Genomic DNA, 26563 nt, shown 5'->3' on the forward strand with positions numbered 1-26563 from the left:
GGAGCATGCGGGCTCACTAGTTGCAGGGTTTGGGCTTAGTTGCCTTGTGGCATGTGGAGTTGTAGTTCCCAAACCAGGGGTTGAACCCAAGTCCCTGGGTCTGGAACATTGCCTGGAGTAGGAAATGGCAACCTGCTCGTGTTCTTGCCTGGAAGATTCCATGGGCAGAGGAGCCTGGCAGGCCATAGTCCATAGGGTCGCAAAGAGTCAGACATGACTTGAGCCACTAAACACATAAGAATGTATAACATAGAAAGGATAAGTACTGTGATGTCCCTCTTCTTTGGAGTCCATTCTTTGCTCCTCACCCTCAATGTAATTTTGATGGCAATACTGTTTTTCAATACATTTATGTATTAGGAAGTGACAGCTTTTTGCTTTCCCCTGCCACCACCCCCCAAACCCAGCTGACTGTAAACAAGAGCAAAATGTTTGAGCAAGTGTCACTTCTAGGGTTAGTTTATTAAATGCTCAGCAACCAGAACCTCTTGATGAGGGTGTAAGAGGAGAGGTAAACGGCTGCTTTAAAACTCAGCATTCAAAAAACTAAGATCATGGCATCCGGTCCCAACACTTCATGGCAAATAGATGGGGAAAAAGTGGAAGCAGTGACAGGTTTTATTTCTTGGGCTCTAAAATCACTGCAGACTGTGTCTGCAGCCATGATACTAAAAGACCCTGCTCCTTGGAAGGAAAGCTAAGGACAAACCTAGACAACGTGAAAAATCAGAGACATCACTTTGCTGACAAAGGTCTGTATAGTCAAAGCAGTGGTTTTTCCAGTAGTCCTGTACAGATCTAAGAGTTGGACCCTGAAGAAGGCTGAGTGCTGAAGAATTTGTTGCTTTCGAACTGTGGTATTGGAGAAGCCTCTTGAAGAGTCCCTTCGACTGCAAGGAGAGATCAAACCAGTCAATCCTAAAGGAAATCAACCCTGAATATTCGTTGGAAGGACTGGTGCTGAAACTCCAATCCTTTGCCCACCTGATGTGAAGAGCTTAACTCACTGGAAAAGACTCTGATGCTGGGAAAGATTGAGGGCAGGAGGAGAAGGGGCATCGGAGGATGAGATGGTTAGCTCGCATCACCGATTCAATGGGCATGAATTTGAGCAAACTCTAGGGGATAGTGAAGGACAGGGAAGCCTGGCATGATGCAGTCCATGAGGTTGCAAAGTCAGACAAGACTTAAGTGACTAAACAACAGCACAACCAAACCTCACCAGGAACCCAGGTTCTCTTTCCATCCTGCCACTGAGTTTGTCCTCCAGCTAGCTCTCTTGGCGTGGAGTTTACTGCAGCAGTTTAGGCTCCAGACATACTGAGTCATAACATAATCCAGAGGAAAGGGGAGAGTTTCTTCCTTATGTATTTTTCCCTTCCAGCTTTTTACTTTGAAAATTTGAAAAGGTAATGTAACTATTCACATATATATCCTTCATGTAGATTTTCTGATTATTAACATTTTGCTGCATTTGTGCACTCATACCATTTGTATTCCTTTTTTTTTTTGCTAGACCATTTGAGAATTTGAAAGTAAGCTCTAGATACCATGTCACTTCATCCCTAAATACTCCAGTATGTATCCCCTCAAAACAAGAATGTTCTCTTACATAACTACAATATCATAATTACACTCAAGAAATTTGATATTTGTTGTTGTTTAGTCACCAGCTAGGTCTGACTCTTTGCTCTTATTCATATTTCCTCAAGGTTTTTGCCTCTTTGGGTAGGGGGAGGTTGGTGATGGAGGTGTCCAGAGTCCAATTCAGGATTACGAATTTAGTTGTCCTGTCTGTTTTTTTAAATCTAGAACAAATCAGATCCTCACATTGACCTTTTTCTATGAGTCTAAATATTTTATTAAGAAAATGTCTCACATTTTGGGTTTGCTTCCTTGGTGGCTCAGATGGTAAAGAGTCCGTTTGCAATGCAGGAGACCCTTGGGTTGGGAAGATCCCCTGGAGAAGGAAATGGCAACCCACTCCAGTAATTCTTGCCTGGAGAATTCCATGGACAGGAGCCTGGCGGACTGTAGTCCATGGGGTCATAGTCAGACATGACTGAGTGAAAATATTTTTATTTTTTCCTCATGATTAGATTAAAATTAAACATTTTGGCAAAAATGCTGCTTAGGTGATGTGTCTTTCTCATTGCATCACATCTCAGTGCATAATGTTATTTTGTCCTGTCATTGGAGATGCTAAGTGTGAGCCCTTGGGTAAGATGGAACCTACCGGGTTTCTCCACTAAAGGTATTTTCCCCCTTTGTAATTAACACATCATGGGTAGGGATTGTGCTATGAGACTGTGGAACTATCTTATTTTTTAATAGCATTTTACTTGTTGGTTCGATCCATGAATGAATCAGTTGTTAACATTTTGGGTTGCTGAAAACTCTTTTTCTCATTCCTTTTTATATTATTATTATGACTGTACCATGTGGCTTGTGGGATCTTAGTTCCCCAACCAGGGACCAAACCTGTGTACCCTGCATTGGAAGGTGAATTCTTACCACGGATCATCAGGGAAGTTCCCCAAAGCTTTATTCTTCTTAATATTTACCCACAAAACTTTATAGGGGGTGGTTTACCTGGTAAATGGAAGTATGGTACAAGCAGTAGTCCCTCAGGTTTTATTCTCATGTTTTCATGTTGAGTCCAGTTGTGAAACAAAACCTCCTTAGAAAGTCCCCAGTCTTTAATCATGTGCCTTAAAGTGTTTTCTGTTCCTGTTTGTTGCCCACAGAAAGGCTTACTTGGTGTTTTTAGATAGCACTTGTAAAGACCCTGAGACTTTGAAAATATTTTTAAAACTTATAGAAGTATAAATAACCATTTTGCCTTGGTGTTCATGTAACTGTCCTCTTACATGTAATTTTCAAATTACGGTATTATTTTCAGTGCTGAAAGCTTAATTTTGATTCCATAAATTGGGTGAAGGAAAACATGCCATTAATGGGGTGATGATTTTCCCTATTTGAAGCATGACTATCTTTTTGTCAAGTTTTTATGCTAATGAAGCCAACAGATTAGTAATTATTGAGTTTTTGAGTGAGAAGAAATTGAAAAAAAAAAATGAAAATTTAGAAGAACTCTCATATGACCTAAACTGCTAAGATCGTGGCATCTGGTCCCATCACTTCATGGGAAATAGATGGGGAGACAGTGTCAGACTTTATTTTTTGGGGCTCCAAAATCACTGCAGATGGTGATTGCAGCCATGAAATTAAAAGATGCTTACTCCTTGGAAGGAAAGTGATGACCAACCTAGATAGCATATTAAAAAGCAGAGACACAAAAATAATAATAATAATTAAAAAAAATAAATTAAAAAAAAAAAATTCTACAAGAGAGGATTTCCCTGGAGGTCCAGTGACTGAGACAGAATGGTCCCAATGCAGGGGTCCCAGGTTTGAACCCTGGGTTCTGTCTGGTCAGAGAACCAGACACCACATGTGACAAATAAGGCCTGATGCAACCAAGTAAAGAAATAAAAAATTATATAATCTTAAAAAAAAAAAATAAAATAAAAAAATAAAAAGCAGAGACATTACTTTGTCAACATAGGTCCGTCTAGTCAAGGCTATGTTTTTTCCAGTGGTTATGTATGGATGTGAGAGTTGGACTGTGAAGAAAGCTGAGCACTGAAAAATTGGTGCTTTTGAACTGTGGTGTTGGAGAAGACTCTTGAGAGTCCCTTTGACTGCAAGGAGATCCAACCAGTCCATCCTGAAGGAGATCAGTCCTGGGTGTTCATTGGAAGGACTGATGCTGAAGCTGAAACTCCAATACTTTGGCCACCTCATTCGAAGAGTGGACTCATTGGAAAAGACCCTGATGCTGGGAGGGATTGGGGGCAGGAGGAGAAGGGGACGACAGAGGATGAGATGGCTGGATGGCATCACCGACTCTATGGACATGAGTTTGAGTAAACTCCGGGACTTGGTAATGGACAGGGAGGCCTGGCGTGCTGCAATTCATGGGGTTGCAAAGAGTCGGACAGGACTGAACGACTGAACTGAACTGATGCGTCACAAAATGTTTTGTGATGGCATCTTTTTTAGCTTCATGTGTTCTTGTCATCTTTGGACACAGTCTTAAGTAACTGCTGCCTTTTGAATTAAATGCTGATGATGCTTTAGACTTGTTACTTTTTGTCAGTGTTAACACTTCAAACATGAACTTTTTCTGAGTTGCTGCCTGAAGGGCTTACTGCAGAATATAGTTTGGTTGTAGATATAAACTCTATAATAAATGATAAAATTATCATAGTGAAAGCATTTTTATTCTGAATACTTTTTAAAATAATTTCACATACATATATATTAGGTTGGCCAAAAAGTTTGTTCAGTTTTTTCTGTAAGATGGCTCTAGTAGCACTTAGTTGCCTTTAACTTTATTTGAAACAATTTTGATAGACTCTATTGTGATAGCTGTTACATCAGTGTGCATTAAAAAAAAGTTACAAAATTGGTGAATTTTTGTGTAACCAATACTGAGGATGGAAGAAAAAGCAGCATTTTCAGTGTATTTTACTTTATTATTTCAAGAAAGGTAAAAATGGAATTGAAAGGCAAAAATTTGTGCAGTGTGTGGAGAAAGTGCTGTGACAACCTGTCAAAGGTGGTTTGCAAAGTATTGTGCTGGAGATTTGTTGCGGGATAGTGCTCCACAGTTGGGTAGACCAGTTGAAGTTGATAGCGAGCAAATCGAGACATTAATTGAGAACAGTTTACATTAAACCATACAGGGAGGTGGACCAACATACTCAAAACAGCCAAATCAAGTGTTGAAGACCATTTGCACCAGCTTGGTTATGTTAGTCATTTTGATGTTTGGGTTCCACGTAAGTTATGCAAAAAAAAACCCTTCTTTGACTATATTTCTACGTGTGATTTTCTACTTAAATATAATGAAACTGTTCCATTTTTAAAACATATTGTGATGGTCCATGACAGGTGGATTCTATGTAATAATGTGGAACAAAAGAGACCAGTGGGGCAAGTGACATAAATGGATGACCCTTCACACCAAGGCTGGTCTTCATCCAAAGAAGTGATGTTGTGTATTTGGTATGATTGGAAGGGAGTCTTCTATTATATCTCCTTCTCGAAGACCATGAGATTTGTTCCAACAGGTACTCCTCCCATCTACACCACCTGAAAGCAGCACTCAGCTAAAAACGTCGGGAAGTAGTCAAGAGAAAACACATAGTCTTCCATCAGATAATGCAAGACTGCATGTTTCTTTGATAACCAGGCAAAAACTGTTATAGCTCAGCTGGGAAGTTGATTCATCTGCCATATTCACCAGACATTGCACTTTTGGATTTCCATTTACTTCGGTCTTTACAGAGTTCTGTTAATGGAAAAAATTTCAGTTCCCTGGAATATTGTAAAACGTACCTGAAAGAGTTCTTTGCTCAAAAAGATAAAAAGTTTTGGGAAGATGGAATTATGAAGCTGTCTGGAAAATGGCAGGTGCTAGAACAAAACGGTGAATATGTTGTTCAATAAAGCTCTTGGTGAATATGAAAAATGTCTTTTATTTTTACTTAAAAGCCAAAGGAACTTTTTGACCAACCCAGTAATTTTCCATATTTCCCAATTATTCCACTGACTGGTGACCTGATAACTTATTGCATTTCGAGGCCACAACTTCAAACATTCTCTTTGCAGCATCTGTTAAAACCAGAGGGAATTGGGGACTTCCCAGGCAACCCGTTGGTAACTGCAGTGGCCCAGGGTTCAGTCCTTGGTCTGGGAACTAAGATCTCACAAGCTGCATAGGAAGTCAAAAAACCCCCCAAATCAGAGGGAACTGGCTGCCTTTTATTATGCTTGATATCAGCTTCCCGTGCTAGAAAGGGAAATGTCAGTTATTTTACATTTGTAAAGGGTTGGAAAAGAGCAACAGGTTATCTCTGGTCATCTTTTTAGATGTAACCATGTGTTAAAAAGTGGTAACTGTTTGCACTGAACATTTGCCTCACATAACTACTTGGTTGGTAGGACCTTGGCAGAAATTAGTTACCAGTCTGCCAAACTCTCCAGTTACTTTAATGCAGCTTTGTTTAAAATGTGGAGTCTGAGACAGTAAATCTGAACATAACATTTTGGTAAACATCGCAAATGAAGACTCTTCTGGTCAAACAGACTTGGTGATCACCATACTTGGAGGAGCTTGGTGAGGGTGATACATATGCATCAAACAGAAACACCAACCAGAATATTTCTCTAATTAGATAGTTACTGTGAATAGAAAATATGTTGTGAAATCAGAATAAATCAGGGAATGGGGAGGTGGCTCATGGAATTCTGTCCTGAGGAACTGGAATTTATGATGATATCTGAGATATTATTTGAAGTTAGGAGAAAAGAATGAGGAGAGAAGGAAGAACATTTTCAACAGAGGAAATAGTCAGGGAAAGGTCCTTGGTGAGTAAAAGAGCTTATCAAAGAACTGAAAGGCGTGTGCTGCAGGGCTGAGTCGGGTAAGGGGAGCAGAAGCAGTAGCTGTTGCAGTGGAGGTGCTGGCCTGATCGCCCAGAGTCGGGCAGTCCATACTAACAATTTGAATTACATTGAAAGTCTAAGCAGCTGTGTGACATGGTTAGATTAAAATTTTTAAATGGTGGTTGGTCCAGACTATGCAGAATGGATTGGAGTTGGAACTTTTCTAGTGAAGATTTATCAAAGGTATACTTGTATATTGAGTAATTTAATCTTCAAGGATCATAAGAGCATATATATGAAAGTGCCTGTTGGTGACTGTGACACTGAGCTTTTAGTTTTTGAGAAGTGATCTTTTAGTGCCCAAATACGTGTGACAGATACTGAGCCAGGGGACAGAATTTTAATCATGGTTAATTTTCTTTGTGAGCTTAAGCAAGTAATTTAACCTTTGAGCCTCTTTATCTGTAAATTGGGCATGTTAGAGAAATGTGTGTTTAACTTAATTGTGTTAATCACTTAACTCTAGTTAACATATGGGCTGAGTCTTGCTGAGTCATTTTCTCAGACTCTGTGGGCAAGGCTTAATTAAAGCCAGTTAAACAAACTTAAAGATATCTCATACCTCTTCGGTAGAAGTCAGAGAAAAGAGTTGTTGTATGTATGTTTTATTTATTTTCTTTTAATAAAAGTTTTTTGCAGAGCAGTAGTGTATCATTCCACACAGATGATTAATTGTTGGGAGAGAATACAGTACAGTGTAGCTAGGGGATGGGACTACTGAGGCACCTCTTTGTATTTTAAATTTAAGAATCTCTGATTTGCCTTATGCCTGTTACATCTATAATCGCATATTTTTTAAAAAATTAGAGCTGTTAATGCATTCTTAGTGTCTAATGGCAGCCTCTGTTTCCTCTCTAGACATATAGATGCTTTGAAATTTTTATGGCCCCCAAATTGACTTTAATAGAAGTAGTTTAAATTTACCACAGCAGAACTGTGATTGAAGCTAATGGTCCTGTCACCAGTAGCAAGCGCCTATCTAGTTGATGTCAGTAAACTGCATCTTGGCCTTTGTATTTAAAAAAGAATCCTAACTGTCTTTGGAACTGTTGGATTACAGTGTTCCAGCATTTCAGATTTATGTTTTCCTATAATTTAAACTTTTGAGGCATATCTTGAAGATATTAATGTCTTAGATAGCAAGATGTTTAAAAATCGGTAACAGTCTTGGTTTTGGAGCATTGTATTTCCATGTGTGGTAGTCTTCGATTTCTCTTTATCTTTGATTGCCTGTTATATTGAACCATAAAGGATGAGCAGCTATAAATATTCTGTGAGAGCTTCTTGATTTTAATGATTGGGCTCCTTAGAATTGAAACTTTTTAGGCCTAGCTTTACCATGGAAGTTTGTGTTTCTCAGCTTTAAGTTTCATTTTTTCTGTTTCACTTCTGGCCTTTTCACAAAATGCTTATGGCTCTTCTGGAAAGTTCAGAAATTTGAGCTTGCTTATAGGCTAGAGTGCAGTAGACGTGGTGGGGAATAGATTAAATAATGAAATTGTGATCTTAGCAAAACACTGTTAAGTCTGGTTTTATCTGTGTGTGTGTGTTTTAGACTGTTTTAAAAATCATTACATTTTCACAATCACTTAATGGAGTGACTGTACCTCTTTTTGAACTTCCAGAATTTTTTTTTCCTTTTTGGAATTGATTTTTATTTCATAATACTTAATATAGTTCAGCAAACTTTTTGGAGTACTCCTACTTTCCTTCTTATGAGCCTTGTGCAATGCTCTGAAGAGGGCAAGGTAGGTTACTATTACATTTCACATGTGTGAAGCAAAGTTAAATGAGCTTGATAATATGTCAGCTATATCAGAGCCAGGTCTTAAACATGGGAATAGAAAGTTTTGCAATTAGAAACATTGGGATTTGTTTTTTTGACTCCACCTATATTTCCTCATCTGTTAAGAAAAAAAAATCTTGCAGGAGTGTTGGAAGGAGCAAATAAAATAGATAACGAAAGCTATCTAACATCTTATGGCATGTAGACTATCAACATATGTTAGTGTACCTCTGTGGTTCTCAAAATTTGGATCTTCACAGACCCCACCTGGGGATCTTTTTTGACCAGAAAGTCAAAACTGTTTTCATATTAATTCCAAGATGTTATTTGCCATTTTTCATCATGGTAAATTGTAAAGTTTATAATTTCATATAAAATCGCTGGTCTTTGTATGAATCAGGACAGTGGCACCAAGCTGGACTTGTTAGTATTGTATTCTTCATCACCATGGACTCAGAGGAGAAAACAAAGCTTAATTTCACTAAGAATGTCCTTGATGAAGCCGAAAGAAATTTTAGGTATCTTGACCCATGAGCACAAATGGGAAGTAAATATAAAATACTTCTGCCTCATTCTGTAACTGTGATGGTTGTTTGAAGGAAAAGCACTTGTGAGATTGTTTAAATTGGCCACTTTTTTTTTTTTTTTGAGAAACTCCATTTATCCTTGAAAGAACAACTGGCATCCTGTGGTTATTCAGACTTGAGTATTTGGCAGGCACTTTCTCAAATGAATGAAATGACAGTATTTGTTGCCAACGAAAAATTTATGCTTTTAAATGAAAATTAGAATTTTGGAAAACTTGGGTCTGCTTCCATGAACTTGACAGCTTTCCAATTCTTCGAGATTCTCTTGATGAGGTCCATGGTAATATTAGCAAATAATTTTTTTCATATTGTGTAATGAGATGTGTCAGCATTTGGAAGGACTGTGTAGCTTAGTGAACTAATGTTTTCCAAATGATGTTATAAAATCATGCAAGGATAAAAAGATCCACTAAGAGTGTAAAGTAATTGATGGATTTAATGTAACAGAATATGAAAGACTCATTATGATTTTAGGTTCCACATTGCAACTAATCTTTAAAAAGTACAGCTTGGTGAGCTTTCTTATGTCAAAGAAGAGTATTTAGGATGATCTGAATAGGCTCTTAAAGTAGTCCTCCTTTTTCCAACTACATACCTTCTTGCATCTAGGCTTTTATACTTCATATTCCTCATATGTTTCAGTCAAAGCAGTGAATTGCAACAGACTGCCAAAGTTGATATGAAAATTGTGGTCTATTAAGCTGGACATTAAAGTTACACAACTATAAAATCATGCCACTCTTCTCGCCGTTTATTTTTGTATTGGAGAATATAATTATTTTTTGTAAATATATTATTTATGGGTTTATATATTTTAAAATACATTGAAAGTGAAAGTCGCTTAGTTGTATCTGACTCTTTCTGACCTCATGGACTATGCAGTCCATGGAATTCTCCAGGCCAGAATACTGGAGTGGGTGGGTAGTCGTTCCCTTCTCCAGGGGATCTTCCCAACCCAGGGATTCAACCCAGGTCACCCGCATTGTGGGCAGATTCTTTACCAGCTGAGCCACAAGGGAAGCCCACGAATACTGGAGTGGGTAGCCTATCCCTTCTCCAGCTGATCTTCCCGACTCAGAAATCAAACTGGGGTCTCCTGCATTGCAGGTGGATTCTTTACCAACTGAGCTATCAGGGAAGCTCAATTTCTTGCATTAATTTCTGATATGGCAACTATAAATTGTTATAATCCACATAAAAGCTCATTGGGCTCTTGAGTAATTTAGAAGTTATAAGGGGTCCTCAGAACAAAAAGTTTGAGTACTAGTGGTGTGTATCTTCTTCATTGCCTCTGTAGTCCATCCTAGCTCAGTTTATAATGTAGTAGGACACACTGACACAAAATGAAAAATCAAATGGTAGGATAATGTATGAGATAATGATACTGAGGAAAGTCACTTAAAGGGTATCCATTCAAAACAGTAAAAGAAATTACCTAGCAAATAATGGAAAACCCAAAAGTGTTGGGAAATTGTTGAGAAATGGAATTAAAACTTAATGAAACCTAGTTTGTTTTGTCTTGTATTTGACAAAATTTAGATAATTCTTGGGTTACTTTTTGGCATTGAGAGAAAGAATCCAGTGTTGGAAAGGTTGGCATACTTTTTCTGATACATTATGTAAATAAAATCCTTGAATCTTTTGACTTTTATAGTATGAACATTGAAAGTCATTAAAAACATGTTTAATAGTGTTACTTGTTTCTTCAAGAGACTCTCTTAACCTTTTGTTCATATAATTTTAATTTTAGGCCCACTTCTGCTTATCTATTTGTCAGTTAACTATCCATTCCTTTGTCAGTGACTTGGCAGTTCTTCCCTATCATTTAAAAATTTTTATTTATTTATTTAATTTATTTTTGTTTGTACTAGGTCTTCGTGCGAAGTGTGGGCTTCTCATCATGGCTTCTCTTGCTGTGTAGCACGGGCTCTGGGTGCACGGGCCCAGTGGTTGCCATGTGCAGCTCTAGGGCACACAGAGTTCAGTTGTTGCAGCACCACGTGGTGCTCGTGGGCCCACAGGGTGGTGTTCAGTTGCGGCTCATGGGCCCCAGAGTGCGTGTGCTCATTAGCTGTGGTGTGCGGGCTTAGTTGCTCCATGGCATCTGCAATCTTCCCAGTCCAGAGAGCAAAACCTTGTCTTCTGTATTGGCAGGCAGATTCCTATCTACTGTGCCACCAGGGAACTCCTTCCCCGTCATCACAGTGCGTCTTTTACTGGATTTCCAGTCTCTCTTTTATAACTAAATTTACACTGTATTATTGGAACATCTAGTAAGAGACATAACAAGGATGTCTATGTGATGGCTGAGAGGTAGTTGATAGTAAGTTGTCTATTTATTAGTATTTTCATGTTATATCTAACTTTTTACAACCTTGTGACTTGAAATCTAGATAAGGAAGATTTCTGTGGACGTGCATGGAATCACTGAGCAGAAGCATTTATCACAGTGCGGCCTGTGGGATGTTTTAGGAAATGTAAAGAGCAAATAAGAGGGTGCTCCTTTCAGGCAATTTGGAATTAATGCTTTGTATATTGTTATTATAATTGTTATTCTCTATTTGATTTAGAAATAGTTAATTTTAACAGTTTAGAAGTAGAATGCTTTGTTTTTAGCAGTCTTGGAGCCCTCTAAATAGAAAAACAATTCCTTATTTGTTCTATGCTTGCAGTGAAAGATAACCAAGATAACCAACTAATGGGAGGTTGATATAAACCAGTATGAGTTAGAAGTGGGCTTGAACTACTTAGATTTGTGCCTGTCATCATCATTTTGTAGCAGAGAAGAAGAAAGAGCAATTGATAAAAGTTATGGAATGGAGAGATTGAGTTGAGTGGCTAAATGAATCCTTGGATTTTTAAACTAATTCCGGAGACTGTAAACTGAAATACTCCTTTGTTCCGCTCTGTAGTAGTCTTGCGGTAGTGTAGAAGTGCTCTGCTGTGCTTACTTGCTCAGTCGTGTCTGACTCTTTGCAACCCCATGGACTGCAGCCCGCCAGGCTCCTCTGTCCATGGGGATTCTCCAGGCAAGAATACTGGAGTGGGTTGCCATGCCCACCTCCGGGGATCTTCCCAACCCAGGGATTGAACCCAGGTCTCCAGCATTGCAGGCGTATTTTTTACTGTCAGAGCCACCGGGGAAGCCCAGTATAATAGTAGACAGAACTTTATACTGTAGACAGAAAAATAGCTTGGTTAACAATGAATTTTTTAAAATAGGCAAGTGACTTCATCTCCTGGTGTTCATTTCTTGTCTGTAATAAAAGTAATACAATCTAACACTTAGGCTAGCTAACATGCTTGAAACTGTACTAAGGGGTTTATGTACTAAGAGGTTTATGTGAGTTATCTTTGTGGTTCTTAAAAGTTAGCATGGTCCGAGAGGTGGTTTGTAGAGTCCTACATATAGAGAAATAGCAGTGTCCCAGAAGTAACGCCTCTGAGAGAGCAAAGCAACATTTCTTCAAGAGATTTGAAGGAAAGTGACTTAAAGGCAAAAAAACGTGCATACTACTTTAGGGCTTTAAAAGGGGACAGTAAGGACTTCCCTGGTGGCTCAGTGGTAAAGAATCTACCTGCCAGCGCAGGAGACGCGGGTTCAGTCTGTGATCCAGGAAGATCTTACATGCTGCGGAGCAACTAAGCTGATGCGTCACAACTACTGAATCCCATGTGCCCTAGAGTCCATGCTCTGCAACAAGAGAAGCTACTGCAATGAGAAGCCCATGCACTGCAACAGAGAGTAGCCCCTGCTTACCACAACTAAGAAAAGCCCATGCAGCAACAAAGACTCAGCACAGCCAAAAAAAAAAAAAGGAATGGTAAAGTGAAAGGCTGTGGTAGCAGTGGTAGTGTTTATATTGATTGGATCCTGAGGACTCAGTCTTTCCACCTTTTCTTTGTCATTTGTCACCTTTGGTAACAATGTATGATTGGCCCTATAGAGAAGGGAGGACCATTACTCTAATTTCTTGCACTAATTTCCAGTTGTGTTGGACTCTTTGTGATCCCATGGACTATACAGTCCATGGAATTCTCCAGGCAAGATTACTGGAGTTGGCAGCCTTTCCCTTCTCCAGGGATCGAACCCAGTCTCCCGCATTGCATGTGGGTTCTTTAGCAGATAAACCACAAGGGGAGCCCAAGAATACTGGAGTGGGTAGCCTACCCCTTCCCTTCTCCAGTGGATCTTCCCGACCCAGGAATCAAACCGGGGTCTCCTGCATTGCAGGTGGATTCTTAACGAACTGAGCTATCAGGGAACCTCAGTTTCTTGCACAGGCATTCTGTAAGTTACAGATTTTATTTGTCAAAGTAAAAAATGGAAGCAATGGCATTCATAGTTAGGAGCGTGGATGTTGAGATATAAATGTTAGATAAAACAAAATTAGTAGCAAAAGCCAAGGACCCCTGGGAGGAATACTAAGTTGGGGCAAAAGGCAGGGGTTCTTCTCCCACATTTGTTGGGAGTGGAAACAGACTAACTTGGAGGTCTTGAAGAGACAGGCCTGGTTCTAAATTTTGATGCAGCTATATGCATCAGTGTGAGAGTACAGGCTTCCTGGAGAGTAGAAGAAAAAAAATGCCAAGATGAGATAATTGAAAGTAGAATACTGCTAAGGAATTAGAGAACATTATGCTTAAATTTTACTAGTACATCCCCCCCCCCCCCCCCCCCCCATCAAACATTCTTAACAAGCCATGTCTCCTAAACTGTTAAGTGCCAAAAGTAGAAGTGTCCTTTATTTTCTGGTAGGGAAAAGAGTCCTCATCTTCTCCATTAAGTCATTTGTTGCCTGATACCATTTGAAGATCCTTCCCACCCACCTCCTCCTGCTTCTCTGTTGGAATGAGATGGTTTTGTGCTTTGGCTGGAGATGTCCTGAGTGGATCAGCACCGATTTAATTTGTTTAAGCAGATGTTTCGTCTCTCTGATAAAAATGCCAGAGAAGAGGTTGCTTGAAAGGTTTTTTTGGTTTGAATTTTAAGACCAAACGAGAGAAAACATTAAAAAAAACCTCATCTGAAAGCTAGAGGGGAGGAGAGCATAAAGATTTGGGGAAGTCAAGTAAACAAGCAGGCGTTTAAAGTAGCTGTGTTTTCTTTAATACAGAATAAACAAGTGCCATTGCAAAGCGTTATTATGACCAAATAACAAGTTGTTATGATATTGTGTAGAGAGTAATAAGCATTATGCATTAATAAGTTTGAAACAATTAATCAACAAGTCCTAGATTCTAAAGATTTGATGGCCTTTAAAGGTAGTATATGAACTCATTTTAATGATAGAGAAACACTTTTAAAAAAATTATATATTTGTTTGACTCCATTGGGTCTTTGTTGTGGCTTGCGGGATCTTGAAGTTGTACCATGTGGGATCTAGTTCCCTGACCAAGGATCGAACCCTGGGCTCCCTGCATTGGGAGCTCAGAATCTTAGTCACTGGACCATCAGGGAAGCCCTGTAAACACTTTTAATGAATGAAAAGTTGTAAATATCCATAAAAGGGGAAGGAAGGTAGAATGTAGTGAAGGAGTAGAAGATAAGTGAGCAAACTCTGGAAAAGTTGAGAACAAAATTGCTGACTTGAGTTGCTGCTGCCTGTACAGTTTGGTCTGGATCAAGGAGAATAAGATAAGGGCAGACCAAAAAGGATAGTTTGACTGACTAGTGGTGGAGAAGGCTGAAACTGGGTAGCTGTACTTCATTGCTCAGTCCTGTCCTACTTTGCAAGTAATGTTTAGAACCAATAGAAAAGCTTAATTGAAGGCTTTTTATGTGCCATCCTAGACTTTTTACACATTTAACCCTTGTGTAGTCCTCATAACATATTGGCAATGGAAGTTTTAATAACTGTTGTGGATGGGGGAAACAGGTCTAGAGAGGTTAAAGTTTTAGCCAGTGCAACACAGCTAATACGTGGCAGTCAGATAACACATTTGTCTGAATCCTTCATCACTTTGGTCCATACTGCATTTTATTCCTAAGGCAAGTTCACTGTCAACCTTACACTTTTATATTTGCTTCCTGACGTGTAATGTATAACCTAATGGATCATCAGAATATGATTGTAGTAGTTTTGTAGGGATCATGATAGTTATTTGAGGAAGAGCTTTTGATGCTGTGGCGAAATAAGAATTTATGAAGATAAATTTGGAGACTACCATGTTCTGGAAAGTGCCTCCAGAATTTTGAGTAGTGTCTCACCCTTTCAATTTCCTTCCATTACTTAAATCAGCAGGTATTTAATGTGAGTACACAGGAATAAGGTGACTTTTGAGGTGTTTTGTTCACATACATGTGACCTGACGGCTGGCTTGTATTCTAAGGACTCATATCCTAGAAGAATGTCGGCTTTTAATAACAGAGAAGAATGGTCAATAAATATGCATGTGAAATATGTATATGTTTATAATTCTGCATCAGTAGTGCTGCTGGCTAGATCTAGGATCGGAGAAGGCAGTGGCACCCCACTCCAGGGTTCTTGCCTGGAGAATCCCAGGGATGGGGGAGCCTGGTGGGCTGCCGTCTATGGGATCACACAGAGTCGGACACGACTGAAGAGACTTAGCAGTAGCAGATCTAGGATAGTAAAGAACAATTTGCTTTTTAATAATTATATAATGAAAGAAAGCTAATTAGGAAATCAGGTGCAAAGTCCAGATTACTTTAGCTTTGTTTCTTCAGACTGTAGTATCAGAATGCCAATATATTCATAATAAAGATATGTGAGAAATATTATCTGTCACGGGTAGAGAAAGAATAATACCTGGATTATTTTTGAACTTTGTAATAAACTCCTTTTTTTGTGTGTCTTCTTTGATTTTAAAATAACAAACTTCCTTAGCTCAAATACTTTAATTTCAGCCTTAGCAAATTTTCAGTAAATAAAAATCAGCTCTAAAACCTGGAAAGAATGATAGCATTGTACACAAGTACTATAAATTATAACCTCTGAAACAGTTGAAGTTGGGGGTGAGGCGGGTACTGGGGCAGAGGCTTTGAATTCTCTGAGATTCTACTTCACACTGTGTGCACATGGGTGTGAGGTCACGGGCAGAGGAGCCATGATTTTCATTAGGTTCTCAAATGATTTGAAACATACCCCCAAAAAGATTAAAGATTGCTTAATCTTTAGAAGACAATACAGCTGTTGAGAACTTTTACTTGGGACATTACAGAGTAATTTATGGGTACCAGATTAGCCCTCTGGCCATAAATAAATAGGAACCTGCATAAAACAACTGTTTTTGGATATTTTGTAACAGTCTAGGCAGGACTGCCTTCCCTGAGAGAAGGAAAATAACATTCACTCCTGCAGTCTCCCAGGCTTTCTTTCTGAAACTGGATTCCAGTTAGAATCTAAGAAGGGCGAGGCAGTTTTGTTGGGAGGAGGAGATAGAAGTCAGAATACAGAGACTGGGGAGGTTGGAATTTGCAGGGGTGATTACCATAGAAGATTGAGTTACACTGACAGTGAGATGCAGAGATAATGCAGAGGAGCTCCTTTGACTCTGGCTGGAACTCTGTAGGCTGGGCAAAAGAACAGCTATTAGAGGAAGGACAACTACCAGAGACTTGGTAGAATATTGGGGCTTCACGTTTGGTTGGGAGACATTTCTAGTGTTGACCAGCCAGAATGGAGAGACTTTGTTGAATATCAGAACCATTTGAGAGAGTCCCCAGAAATGGCACTCTTTAGGGATAGAGTCAAAGTAACTTGAGAAGAGGCTATTCAAGCTCCACCTTAAAACTGTTATGAAAAATAGGCCTCAGAAGGATTCGGCTGATTCTCAACTAATTTAGCTGTTTGCCTGAACAAATCTCAACATTTAAGGAATCCATATATTAATAAAAATACAAAACATTCATCATCTCATCCAGAATTACTAGACCTATGAAGAAATAGGTAACCAACCCTTAACTAGGAGAAAAATCAGTTGATGGAAACAGACCCAAAAGTGACAGAGATGATGAATTTATAAGATGGAGGTAAGTTAGGGAATTGAAAGGAAGCATGAACATGAGAAATATCAGAAGTAAAAAACTCCTAGAACAGAAAAACATAGTATCGGAAGAGAAAAATTCAGCTGATGGGCTCAACAGCAGTTTAAAAGAAGAAAAGACACTGCAGAAGAAAAAAATCAGTGTAAGGTAATAGAAACTGTCCAAAATGAAGCACGGGGGGAAACGTCTCGGGGAAAAGAGAGAGCCTCAGTGACGTGTGGGACATTGTCATCAGGTGGTCTCATATATGTGCATTTGGAGTCCAGGATGGGAGGTAGGGATGCTGTGGTTGCAGAAAAAGTATTTGAAGAAATAGTGGCTAGAAATTTCCCAAATACCGATGAAAACTTTAATCCCAAAGATCTTATAAAATTAGGTAGGATAAGTATAAAGGCACACTGAGACACATCATGACTAAAAACCGGTTACAAAGAAAAACCTCAAGAGGGGAAAAAAAAAAAAAAACCTCAAGAGAAGCCTGAGGGGGGAAAAGACCATATTATTCATGCAAAGGAACAAGGATTAGAGCAACTGTTGATTTGTCATTAAACAATGTAAGCCAGCAAATGAACAACATAACCACACAGAAGGAAGAAAAAGATAATCAAAGTACCTATTCTGATTTGATATTGTAAGACTAAAGATAAAAAAGACTGTAAGTGTGTATTTTAGTATATCTGATTTCTAATAAGGGTATGGGGTAGCAAGTCAGAAACTATATACTAAGGTTGAACATCTTTGTATTGAACATCAGTAAATATATTTTAGATAATGAGAGCCAGGTTTCTAATTGTTAAAGAGGTTACAGGTAAGGAAGGAAGAAGACTAGAAGGAACTCTGATGTTGAAATGGAATAAGAAATACCAGTATAAACTGATGGTTTTAATGTAGATGCATTATGATGGTTGTGGAAATATAGATGTATGTATATGCATGGATTAGCATACATGCATATGTTTTCTCTGTCCTGTGGAAATGCCTAGAAGAAGCAGTGATGTGCCAGTAGCAGTGAGCATACCTAGTGCCCAGATCTTGGCCTCTTCATTCAGTTTTTCAACAGAAGGAACCAGGGCTCATAAAAGAACTGACTTGATTCCAGAACCGGATTATAGAAAATCCAAGATGATCCTAGAGCTGCCAGAAAACAAAGATGTGCTCAAAAAAAGATGGGATACGTCAAAAGGATGTAAGAATGAACCTGAAAGAGCTTTTCATATCCAAAGTTGGAATGAAATAACTTTAGTATTGCATTATTATCAATAGAATAAAACATCCATTAGTCCATATTGGTATGTGTACAAACAAATGGTAGGTATGTAGAAGGGACAAATTGTAAGTGAAGAATCCCATTTAGTAAGTATAAAACAGTGACTGAAACAAAATCACTGGTAAGCGAATACTGCAGTAATAATTGTCACAGGCAATCCAGTGATAGAAGGTAAAATCAGTGGGTGAAGGTAGGATGAGAAACATTGGCGTAGTTTCAAAGATACTATTGGTTACAGTTTCTCTAAGAAATTACTGATTACAAAGGGGAAAACAGTAAATTGAGAGTGAGAGAGACTTTGTGGATACCACTCCCACCAAGTTACTAAGGTTAATGTCACAGAAAGACGATATCCATAATATATACCTCTTGCTATAATGAACCAAGAAAGGCAGAACATTACCTCTGCCATGTTTTTGTGGTATTTGTATCAAGAACAATGTAAAACTTTACTCAATTATGAGGATACAGCATTCAAACCCAAATTGAGGGAGACTGCTACTAAAATCTGACCAGTATTCTTCAAAAGTGTCAAGGTCATGAAAGACAAGAAAAGATTGAGTAACTGTCACAGATTGAAGGAGGCTGGGGACACATGACAGCTAAATTTAGAGTGGGAACCTGGATTGGATCCTGGAATACAATGACATCAGTTTAAAAAAAAAAAAGACTGGTGGATTAGAACTGTAGTTATATTAATTGCTTTGCACTAGTGTTATTTTCTTATTTTTGATGCATATACTGTGGTTATGTAAGTGTCAACATTAGAAGAAGCTGCATGAAATGTATAGGTAAATTCTGAACTATTGTTGTAACTTTTTTGTAAAATAATTTCAAAATGTTTCTTAAATCTACAGTTTTCGAAAATTGGGGGAAAGAGTTGTAGAAACAGAGTAAGCCAGAAGACAATAGAATTACCTATTTAAAATCCTGAAAGGAAGAAACTATCAAGTTAGAATTCAGTCCTAACAAAAATAATCTTTAAAAAAATGAAGCCAAAATAAAGACACTTTGCAGACAAAAGCTGAGAGGATTTCTTCTCAGCAGGCTTGAACTATTAAAAATGTTAGAGGAAGTTTTTCAGCCTGAAGAAAATCATTCATCTACACAAAGGAATGAGATTAAGAAATGATAAAATATGTGGGAAATATACAATACCTTTTTCTTAAATTTTAATTTCTTTCTAAGACAGTTGGCTATTTAAAGCAAAAATTTTTTGTTTTGTAGGATTCATATTTAGGGAAATGTGGAAACATAACACATAGAAGAGAAACATTTTTTAAATAGCCCAGTCATAGGAGAAAGGGTCTTCTCTGGTGGCTCAGTGGTAAAGAGTCTGCCTGCAATGCAGGAGATGTGTGTTCAATCCCTGGGTCAGGAAGATATGGAGAAAAATGGCAGCCCACTCCAGTATTATTGCCTGGGAAGTCCCATGGACAGGGGAGCCTGGTGGGCTACAGTTCATGGGGTTGCAAAAGAGTCAGACACGACTTAGCAACTAAACAACAATAGGAGAAAGGGGAAGTGTACTTCTGTATTAATACTAGAAGTGGTATAATACTGTTTGAAGGTAGACTGTCCTAAGTTAAAAATGTGTATTATAAATTGCTAGCATAACCATTTTAAAAAATTGTTGTTCATTCACTAAGTTGTGTCCGACTCTGCAACCCCATGAACTGCGTGCAGCACACCAGGCTTCCCTGTCCTTCACTATTTCCCCGAGTTTGCTCAAACTCATGTCCCTTCAGTCAGTGGTGCCATCCAACCATCTCTTTCTCTGTTTCCCCCTTCTCCTGCCTTAATCTTTCCCAGCATCAGTCTTTTCTAGTGAGTTGGCTCTTCACATGAGGTGACCAAAGGATTGGATCTTCAGCTTCAGCATCGGTCCTTCCAATGAATATTCAGGGTTGATTTTCTTTAAGATTGACTGGTTTTGATCTCCTTACTGTCCAAGAAACCCTGAAGGGTCTTCTGTAGCACACAGTTCAAAAACGCCAATTTTTTGATGCTTAGCCTTTATGATTCAGCTCTCACATCCATACATAATTACTTTAAAAACCATAGCTTTGACTGTATGGACATTTGTCAGCAAAGTGATGTCTCTGCTTTTTAAAATGCTGTCTAGGTTTGTCATAACTTTTCTTCCAAGGAGCAAGCGTCTTTTAATTTCATGGCTGCAGTCACCATCTGCAGTGATTTTGGAGTCCAAGAAAATAAAATTGCCACTGATTCCATTTTTCCACCATCTGTTTGCCATGAAGTGATGAGACCAGATGCCATGATCTTAGTTTTTTGAATGTTGAGTTTTAGGATGTAGAAAAATTGAATGCTCATACATTGCTGGTGGAAATGTAAAATGGTTCAGCTGCCGTGGAAAACAGTGGTTCCTCAGAAAGTTAAACCTAAAATTACCACATGACTCAGAAATTCCACTCCTTGTGTATAACCCAAAGAATTCAAAACAGGTACTGGTATATACACATGTACATGCATATTCATGGGTATTCTTTACCAAGGCCAAAAAGGAGGACATGGTCCAATGTCCATCACCAGATGAGTGGATAAGCAATTTATGATCTATATGCTTGTGGTGGAATATTATTCAGCCATAAAAAGTAATGGGGTACTGATAACGTGTGACAAGTGGATGGACCTTGGAAATATGCTAACTGAAAGAAGCCAGACACAAAAGGTCACACGTTACATGCTTTCTTTTATGTGAAATACCCAAAATACCCAAAATCTATAGAGACAGAATGCAGACTGGTGGTTTCCAGGGGAGTGGGGGGGTGGGGTAATGGAGAGCCACTGCTTAATGGGTATGGAGTTTCTTTCTGAGATGATGAAAGTGTTTTAGAACCGGATAGAGGTTCTGGTCGCACAATATTGTGAATATACTGGATCATTCACTTTAAAATGGTAAATTTTATGTTACGTGAATTTTACCTCGATAGAAAAGTGGTTAAGAGTGTGTATGGCCTAGAGTCAAACAGACATGGAATTGAGTGCTGGTTTTTACCATTTGTTAATTCTGTGACCTTTAGTAAATTACTATTATGTTTTCTTTGCTGTAAAATAGGCATGTTAGGGACATTCCTTGGTAGTCTAGTGGTTAGGACTCTTACTGCCAGGGACCAGGTGCGATCCCCAGTTGGGGAACTTAAGATCCTGAAAGCTGTGTCACATGGCCAAAATGAAATTTTTTAAAAATAGGCATGTTAGTACTTTGTCAGGACTTTTGTTAATATTAAATGAAATATTACATGTGAAATGCTTAGAATACTTAATAATTATCCAGTAAATATTAGTGATAATTGATTTTTCTCTTGCTGCTGCTGTTGGTTTTGATTTTATTCTCCATTGGTAGAATGGAAATAATAGTATGGACTAGAATTGTTCTGATGATTTAATGAGATATCCATGCAAAGGGCTTAAAACTGCCTAGTGTGTTGTGAATTTTCAAAGTGTTTACTAAGCTATTACTGTTAAATGAAAGGATCTTAGAGGGAACTTTTCTGCGTTTTGCATTTTCATATTTGCATCCTGATAAAGAAGCTAATGTGAATATTGGAAAGTAGCCTTTTCAAAATTTGTGCTGTTATGACTAGCCTTGATCTTATATCAGACTAAGCTGCATTCAAAGGATTACAGGTGTACAGTTCTTATTTCCTCTCCTGGTGTGATGAAAACTCTTGATTTTCACTTGTAAAAACCACAGATACTGATTATTTAGCTATAAGTTGTTAAACTTTTGTTGTCTGGAGTTTATTATATAGGTTATTTCTGCTTGCGTTAATTACCACTGATGTGTCATCAGAAGCCAAACTTTGGAGAACTGCTCTTTATAGTGACTAGAAGTTGCAGTTACTTTTCTTGCCATTGGATGGTGCTTCTGTAGCATCATTAAAGCAAATGTTTTGGCTGATACTGTTTCTCACTTTCCTGAGCAACTGAAAATTGATAAATGAGCTAGACTGTGGTAAATTGAAATACCCATTTGAACTGGATCCCAGGAATCTGTAAAAAGTGAGGATTTACTCTAGTATGTTTTTACGTAAGCAAAACCTGAAGACAAATCTCTGGTTGAATCAAACCCTATGATTCTGTTCTAGTCTGTGGTAATTTAAGAAATGATAGTGTTGCAGGAGAATCTTGATTCTTCCTGGCAAAATCTTAAAGGATGATAGGTTTTCCTAGCTTCCCTTGGCAGCTGAGCTATCAATTCTGCTCTGATCAAATTGTATCAAAAACTTTTCTGCTTTGTCTTCAAGTGTAGCTTTTCCCAACCTATGTTTGGGGGTGTGGAAAGTGGGTGACAAAGGTATTAGAAAAGTGCACAGTTGTAAAAGTTGTGTTTGAGAGTGACTATTAGAAGACTGGAGGGAGTGAGACGGTAGGGGTGGCTTGGTGCCGTGCTAGAAATTCGGTGATCAAATTGGAGTGCTTGCACAGTAGAGAGAACATTTGTAAACATACTTCCTCCTCTGTTAACCTAATTTTTATTTCTATTAATGTAATAAATACTTGCAGAGTTTTAGAAGTTACATAGTACTTCAAGACCGGTGACAACAGCAGCAGCAATAAATCCTTGCTCCATGCTCACTTGTCTGTTAACCTTTCCCAAACATTTTTTGGTCTTTCTTTTGATACTCAACCTCATATTGCACTTTTTTTAAAAAAAAAAAAAACTAATTTGAGAAATTTTTTCTTGTTGTTATGGAATGTGAGAAATGAGCTCTAATAATACGAGACATTGTTGGCACCTCTCCCTTTAACTTCTCAAATAGTTCTAACACATTTTTTTTTCATTCTTTTCTTTTTTCTTTTTTTTCCCCCATTTATTTTTATTAGTTGGAGGCTAATTACTTTACAGTATTGTAGTGGTTTTTGCCATACATTGACATGAATCAGCCATGGATTTACATGTGTTCCCCATCCTGATCCCCCCTCCCACCTGTTTTAACACATGTTAACTGCTAAGCCAAGTGGTGTACTATAATTGCATTTCCTTTCTTGGACAGCTTTCTGTTTTCACTGTAGCTTGCAGTCCCTTCATTGTTACATTTGCTTAGATTTCAAGGGACTATTCCTACTTTATCCCAAACTCTGCAACAGAATTACCAGACTCTCTGAATTCTTCTTTTCATTTAAATTTCAGTCATACCATTTCATTCCCTTCCATCTTAGGAGGCATATCTCTTGGACCCTTTCTCTGCATTTTGTCTTGTTTTCTGTCGTCATTCTCTTCTGAACTGGTGGCTTCTCTTGGCCAATTTGAACTGCCCTTTACATCAATCTTTTTTTTCCTCTGGCCATGCTATGCAGCTTTCAGTAACTTAGTTCCCAGACCAGGGATTGAACCTGGGCCACGGTAGTGAAAGCACCGAGTCCTAACCGTCGAACTTCAAGGGAATTCTCTCCATCACTCTCTTTGCTGGATTTCTTTCTTCCTATTCTTGGTAAAGCAACCTCTCCTCGTAACTGTTTTAGAAAATACATGGGAGCTAATATTTTGAGATCTTTCATGTCTGAAGATACCTTTATTTTACTCTCTCATTTGATTTTGACTGGATATAGATTGAAAATACTTTTTATTTACCTTTTTATATTCTGGATTCTAGTGTTGTTGAGTTGCTCAGAGCTGTTGTTTTTGATTATTTAATATGGCCTAGTTTGTTTCTCTACAAGCTTTTGTATATATTATTCCTGAAATTTATCTTTAGCCCTGAAATTTCATGATGGTATAACTTGGTATAGATATTATTTTATTCATTATACTAGGCGCTTGGTGAGTCTTTCAGTCTCAGATTCCTTTGATTCTGTTTCTTTGATTCTGTCATTGCATAGGGTCTTTGTTGCTGTGCGAGCTTTTCTCTAGTTAATGGTGAGTGAGGGCTACTCTCTAGTTGTGGTGCACAGGCTTCTCTATGTGGTGGCGTCTCGTTGTAGAGCATGGGCTCTAAGGGGCTTGGGCTTCTGTAGTTGTGGCTCTTTCTAGAGCACAGACTCAATAGTTATACTGCACCAGCTTAGTTGCTCTGAAGCATGTGGGATCTTCCAGGGTCAGGGATTGAACCTGTGTCTCCTGCGTCGGAAGGCGGATTCTTTACCATTGAGCCACCAGGGAAGTCCTTTCTTGAACTTTCTGCGTTAGATGTCAGCCTCCTGGTTTGATCTTCTGCCTTGTCGTGTCTCACATACATTCCATTCTTTGTGTTTTGTTGTATTTTCTGGGAGATCTCATTTTTCCCTTACAGCCTTTCTGTTGAATATATTATTTCTGCCTTTTTAATTTCCAGGAATTTTCTAGTTCAGATTTCTGTTCCTTCCTCCCCACTTCCTTCCCTTCCGTCTTGTTCTGAGAAGATAAAAGGAACTATATCTTATCCTCTGCATTGCCTCTGTTTCCTCCAGGTTTCCTTTTTTGTTTGCTTGTTTATATTTCATTGGGTTAGTTGGATCAGTCTTGTTCAGAATTGACAACCAGGTCATTTTAGGATGGTTTTTTCAGTAATTCCCAGAAAAACAAAAATAACAGGCTGTAGATATAGTTTGAGGTTTATAAATGTCAGACAAGTGGCCCTTTTTTCCTTTTGATTGGGTCTAAGAAACAAATTGAAAGGGCCGAGCTGAAGATTTAGTTGGTAAAAGAGCGAGACAGGTCCTTGGGGATCTATAATACTTTTGCATCATGTACTTTGAAACTCTGTGTTACTAGATGCATAAACATATAATATTTTTTATGCCTTCTAATTCATTGACATGTTAATCATTATGAAATGACCCTGTTTATCCCTGATAGTACTCTTTTCTGTAAGTTAGTGAAGGCGATGATATTTTGCTAATAAGGAAACATCTTTTTATTCTTTTGCATTAAAATATTAGATATTAACATTTTCTTTCAATTTCCTAATTGTAAAAAAGCTATATAATTCTTTCTTTTCTGTCTTTTCTATCTTGTAACCTATCTTACATAGGTTTTAAATTGGGCACTTTGCTCAAAATTGCATACATAGTAAATTTCCAGAACCAAACATTTTGGAAGTGTGTTTTTATGCCAGTTAAATTTAGTATAGCCACATTCAGAGCCATAGATACAATTTACCTTTTTTTTTTCTTCCTGTGTTGTAGGAATAGACTTTAAGATCAAAACAGTTGAATTACAAGGAAAGAAGATCAAGCTACAGATATGGTAAGTGATTCTAATTTACTTACTTAATGTGGTAGAATGCCTAGTTTCTTGAAAGTTAGGCAGTGAAATCCTTCCTTGTCAACTGTTTAATTCTAGGAGACTTCCCTTTCCAAGCCAGTGGTGTTTTTAAAAAAAAATTGTCTTGGACTTTGGAGTCCATGAGAGCTGATTAGAGTGTTTTACCTTTTCCACTTACAGTATGAGCTTGGGTAAGTTATATACTACCGTGAGGCCCTTATATCTTCACATGTAAAGTGGAGATAATATCACTTATCTTAAAAGATTGTTACAAGGATTACATGAAGTAATCTATGTAATGCCTTTAGCACAGTACTTGGCTCAGAAACACCATATAAAAATTAATATCATATTTTTTTCGGTTTAGAGGGTCTTAAGCTAAAATATTTATTTTCTTTAGTGTGTATAAATTTTCATAGGCTTTATCATTTTCATTAGTTTGTAAAGGGTTTGACGCATTGAAGTACAAAAAAATTCTTTAAATTTGCACTCAAGTATGTATCAAGTATGTATCAAGTAAGTATGTATCATACTTACTTGCAATCAAGTAAGTATGTATATAGACTTAAAAATTATAATATCTGTATTTTTCAGTGAATATTAGGTGTTCACAATGACCTGTGAGATGTATATTATTCCTGCCATCCCCAACAGCCTTATTGAGGTATAACTAGTATACAGTAAACCACCCGTATTTAAAGTATACAGTTTGGTAAGCTTTGACGTATGTCTAAATCTGTGAAACCATCACCACAATCAAGATAACCAATATATCCATCACCTCACAAGTTTCCTCAAACTTCTTAGTAATCTCTCCCTCCTGCATATCCCTGGCTCCTAGGCAACCACTGTCTGCTTTCTGTCACTATAGACCAGTTTCCATTTTCTACTACTGTATACAAATGCAATCATATAATGTGTTACTTTTCTTTGTCTTTTTTGAGAAGGAAGAGTCCGGCTTCTTTACTCAGCATAATTATTTTGAAAGCTATCAATGATTTTATGTGTAGCAGTAAGTTCATTACTTTTTATTGCTAAGTCGTATTCCATTGTTAAGATATATCACAACAACTTTATTCTCCATAAAGCTGCTACAGTGCTTCCTTTTCTCTTGAATTACTCCTATTTTATAGATAAAGAGATGGAGGCATTTTGAAATAGTTTCAGAAAATAGTTTTGTGGTTTT

At 38.0% G+C, this 26563-nt stretch overlaps 1 protein-coding gene across 1 annotated transcript in view; it reads left to right on the top strand.

Moving 5' to 3' along the window:
* Nucleotides 1–26563, top strand: part of RAB10 (RAB10, member RAS oncogene family) — a 63373-nt gene that overhangs the window by 18601 nt on the left and 18209 nt on the right. Inside the window, exon 2 of the mRNA XM_061154969.1 lies at nt 25299–25359. Coding sequence (XP_061010952.1) covers nt 25299–25359 — 61 coding nt within the window. The remainder of the gene's footprint in view (nt 1–25298; nt 25360–26563) is intronic.

Source organism: Dama dama, chromosome 11 (assembly GCF_033118175.1).
Source record: "Dama dama isolate Ldn47 chromosome 11, ASM3311817v1, whole genome shotgun sequence".
Classification (NCBI taxonomy): domain Eukaryota; kingdom Metazoa; phylum Chordata; class Mammalia; order Artiodactyla; family Cervidae; genus Dama; species Dama dama.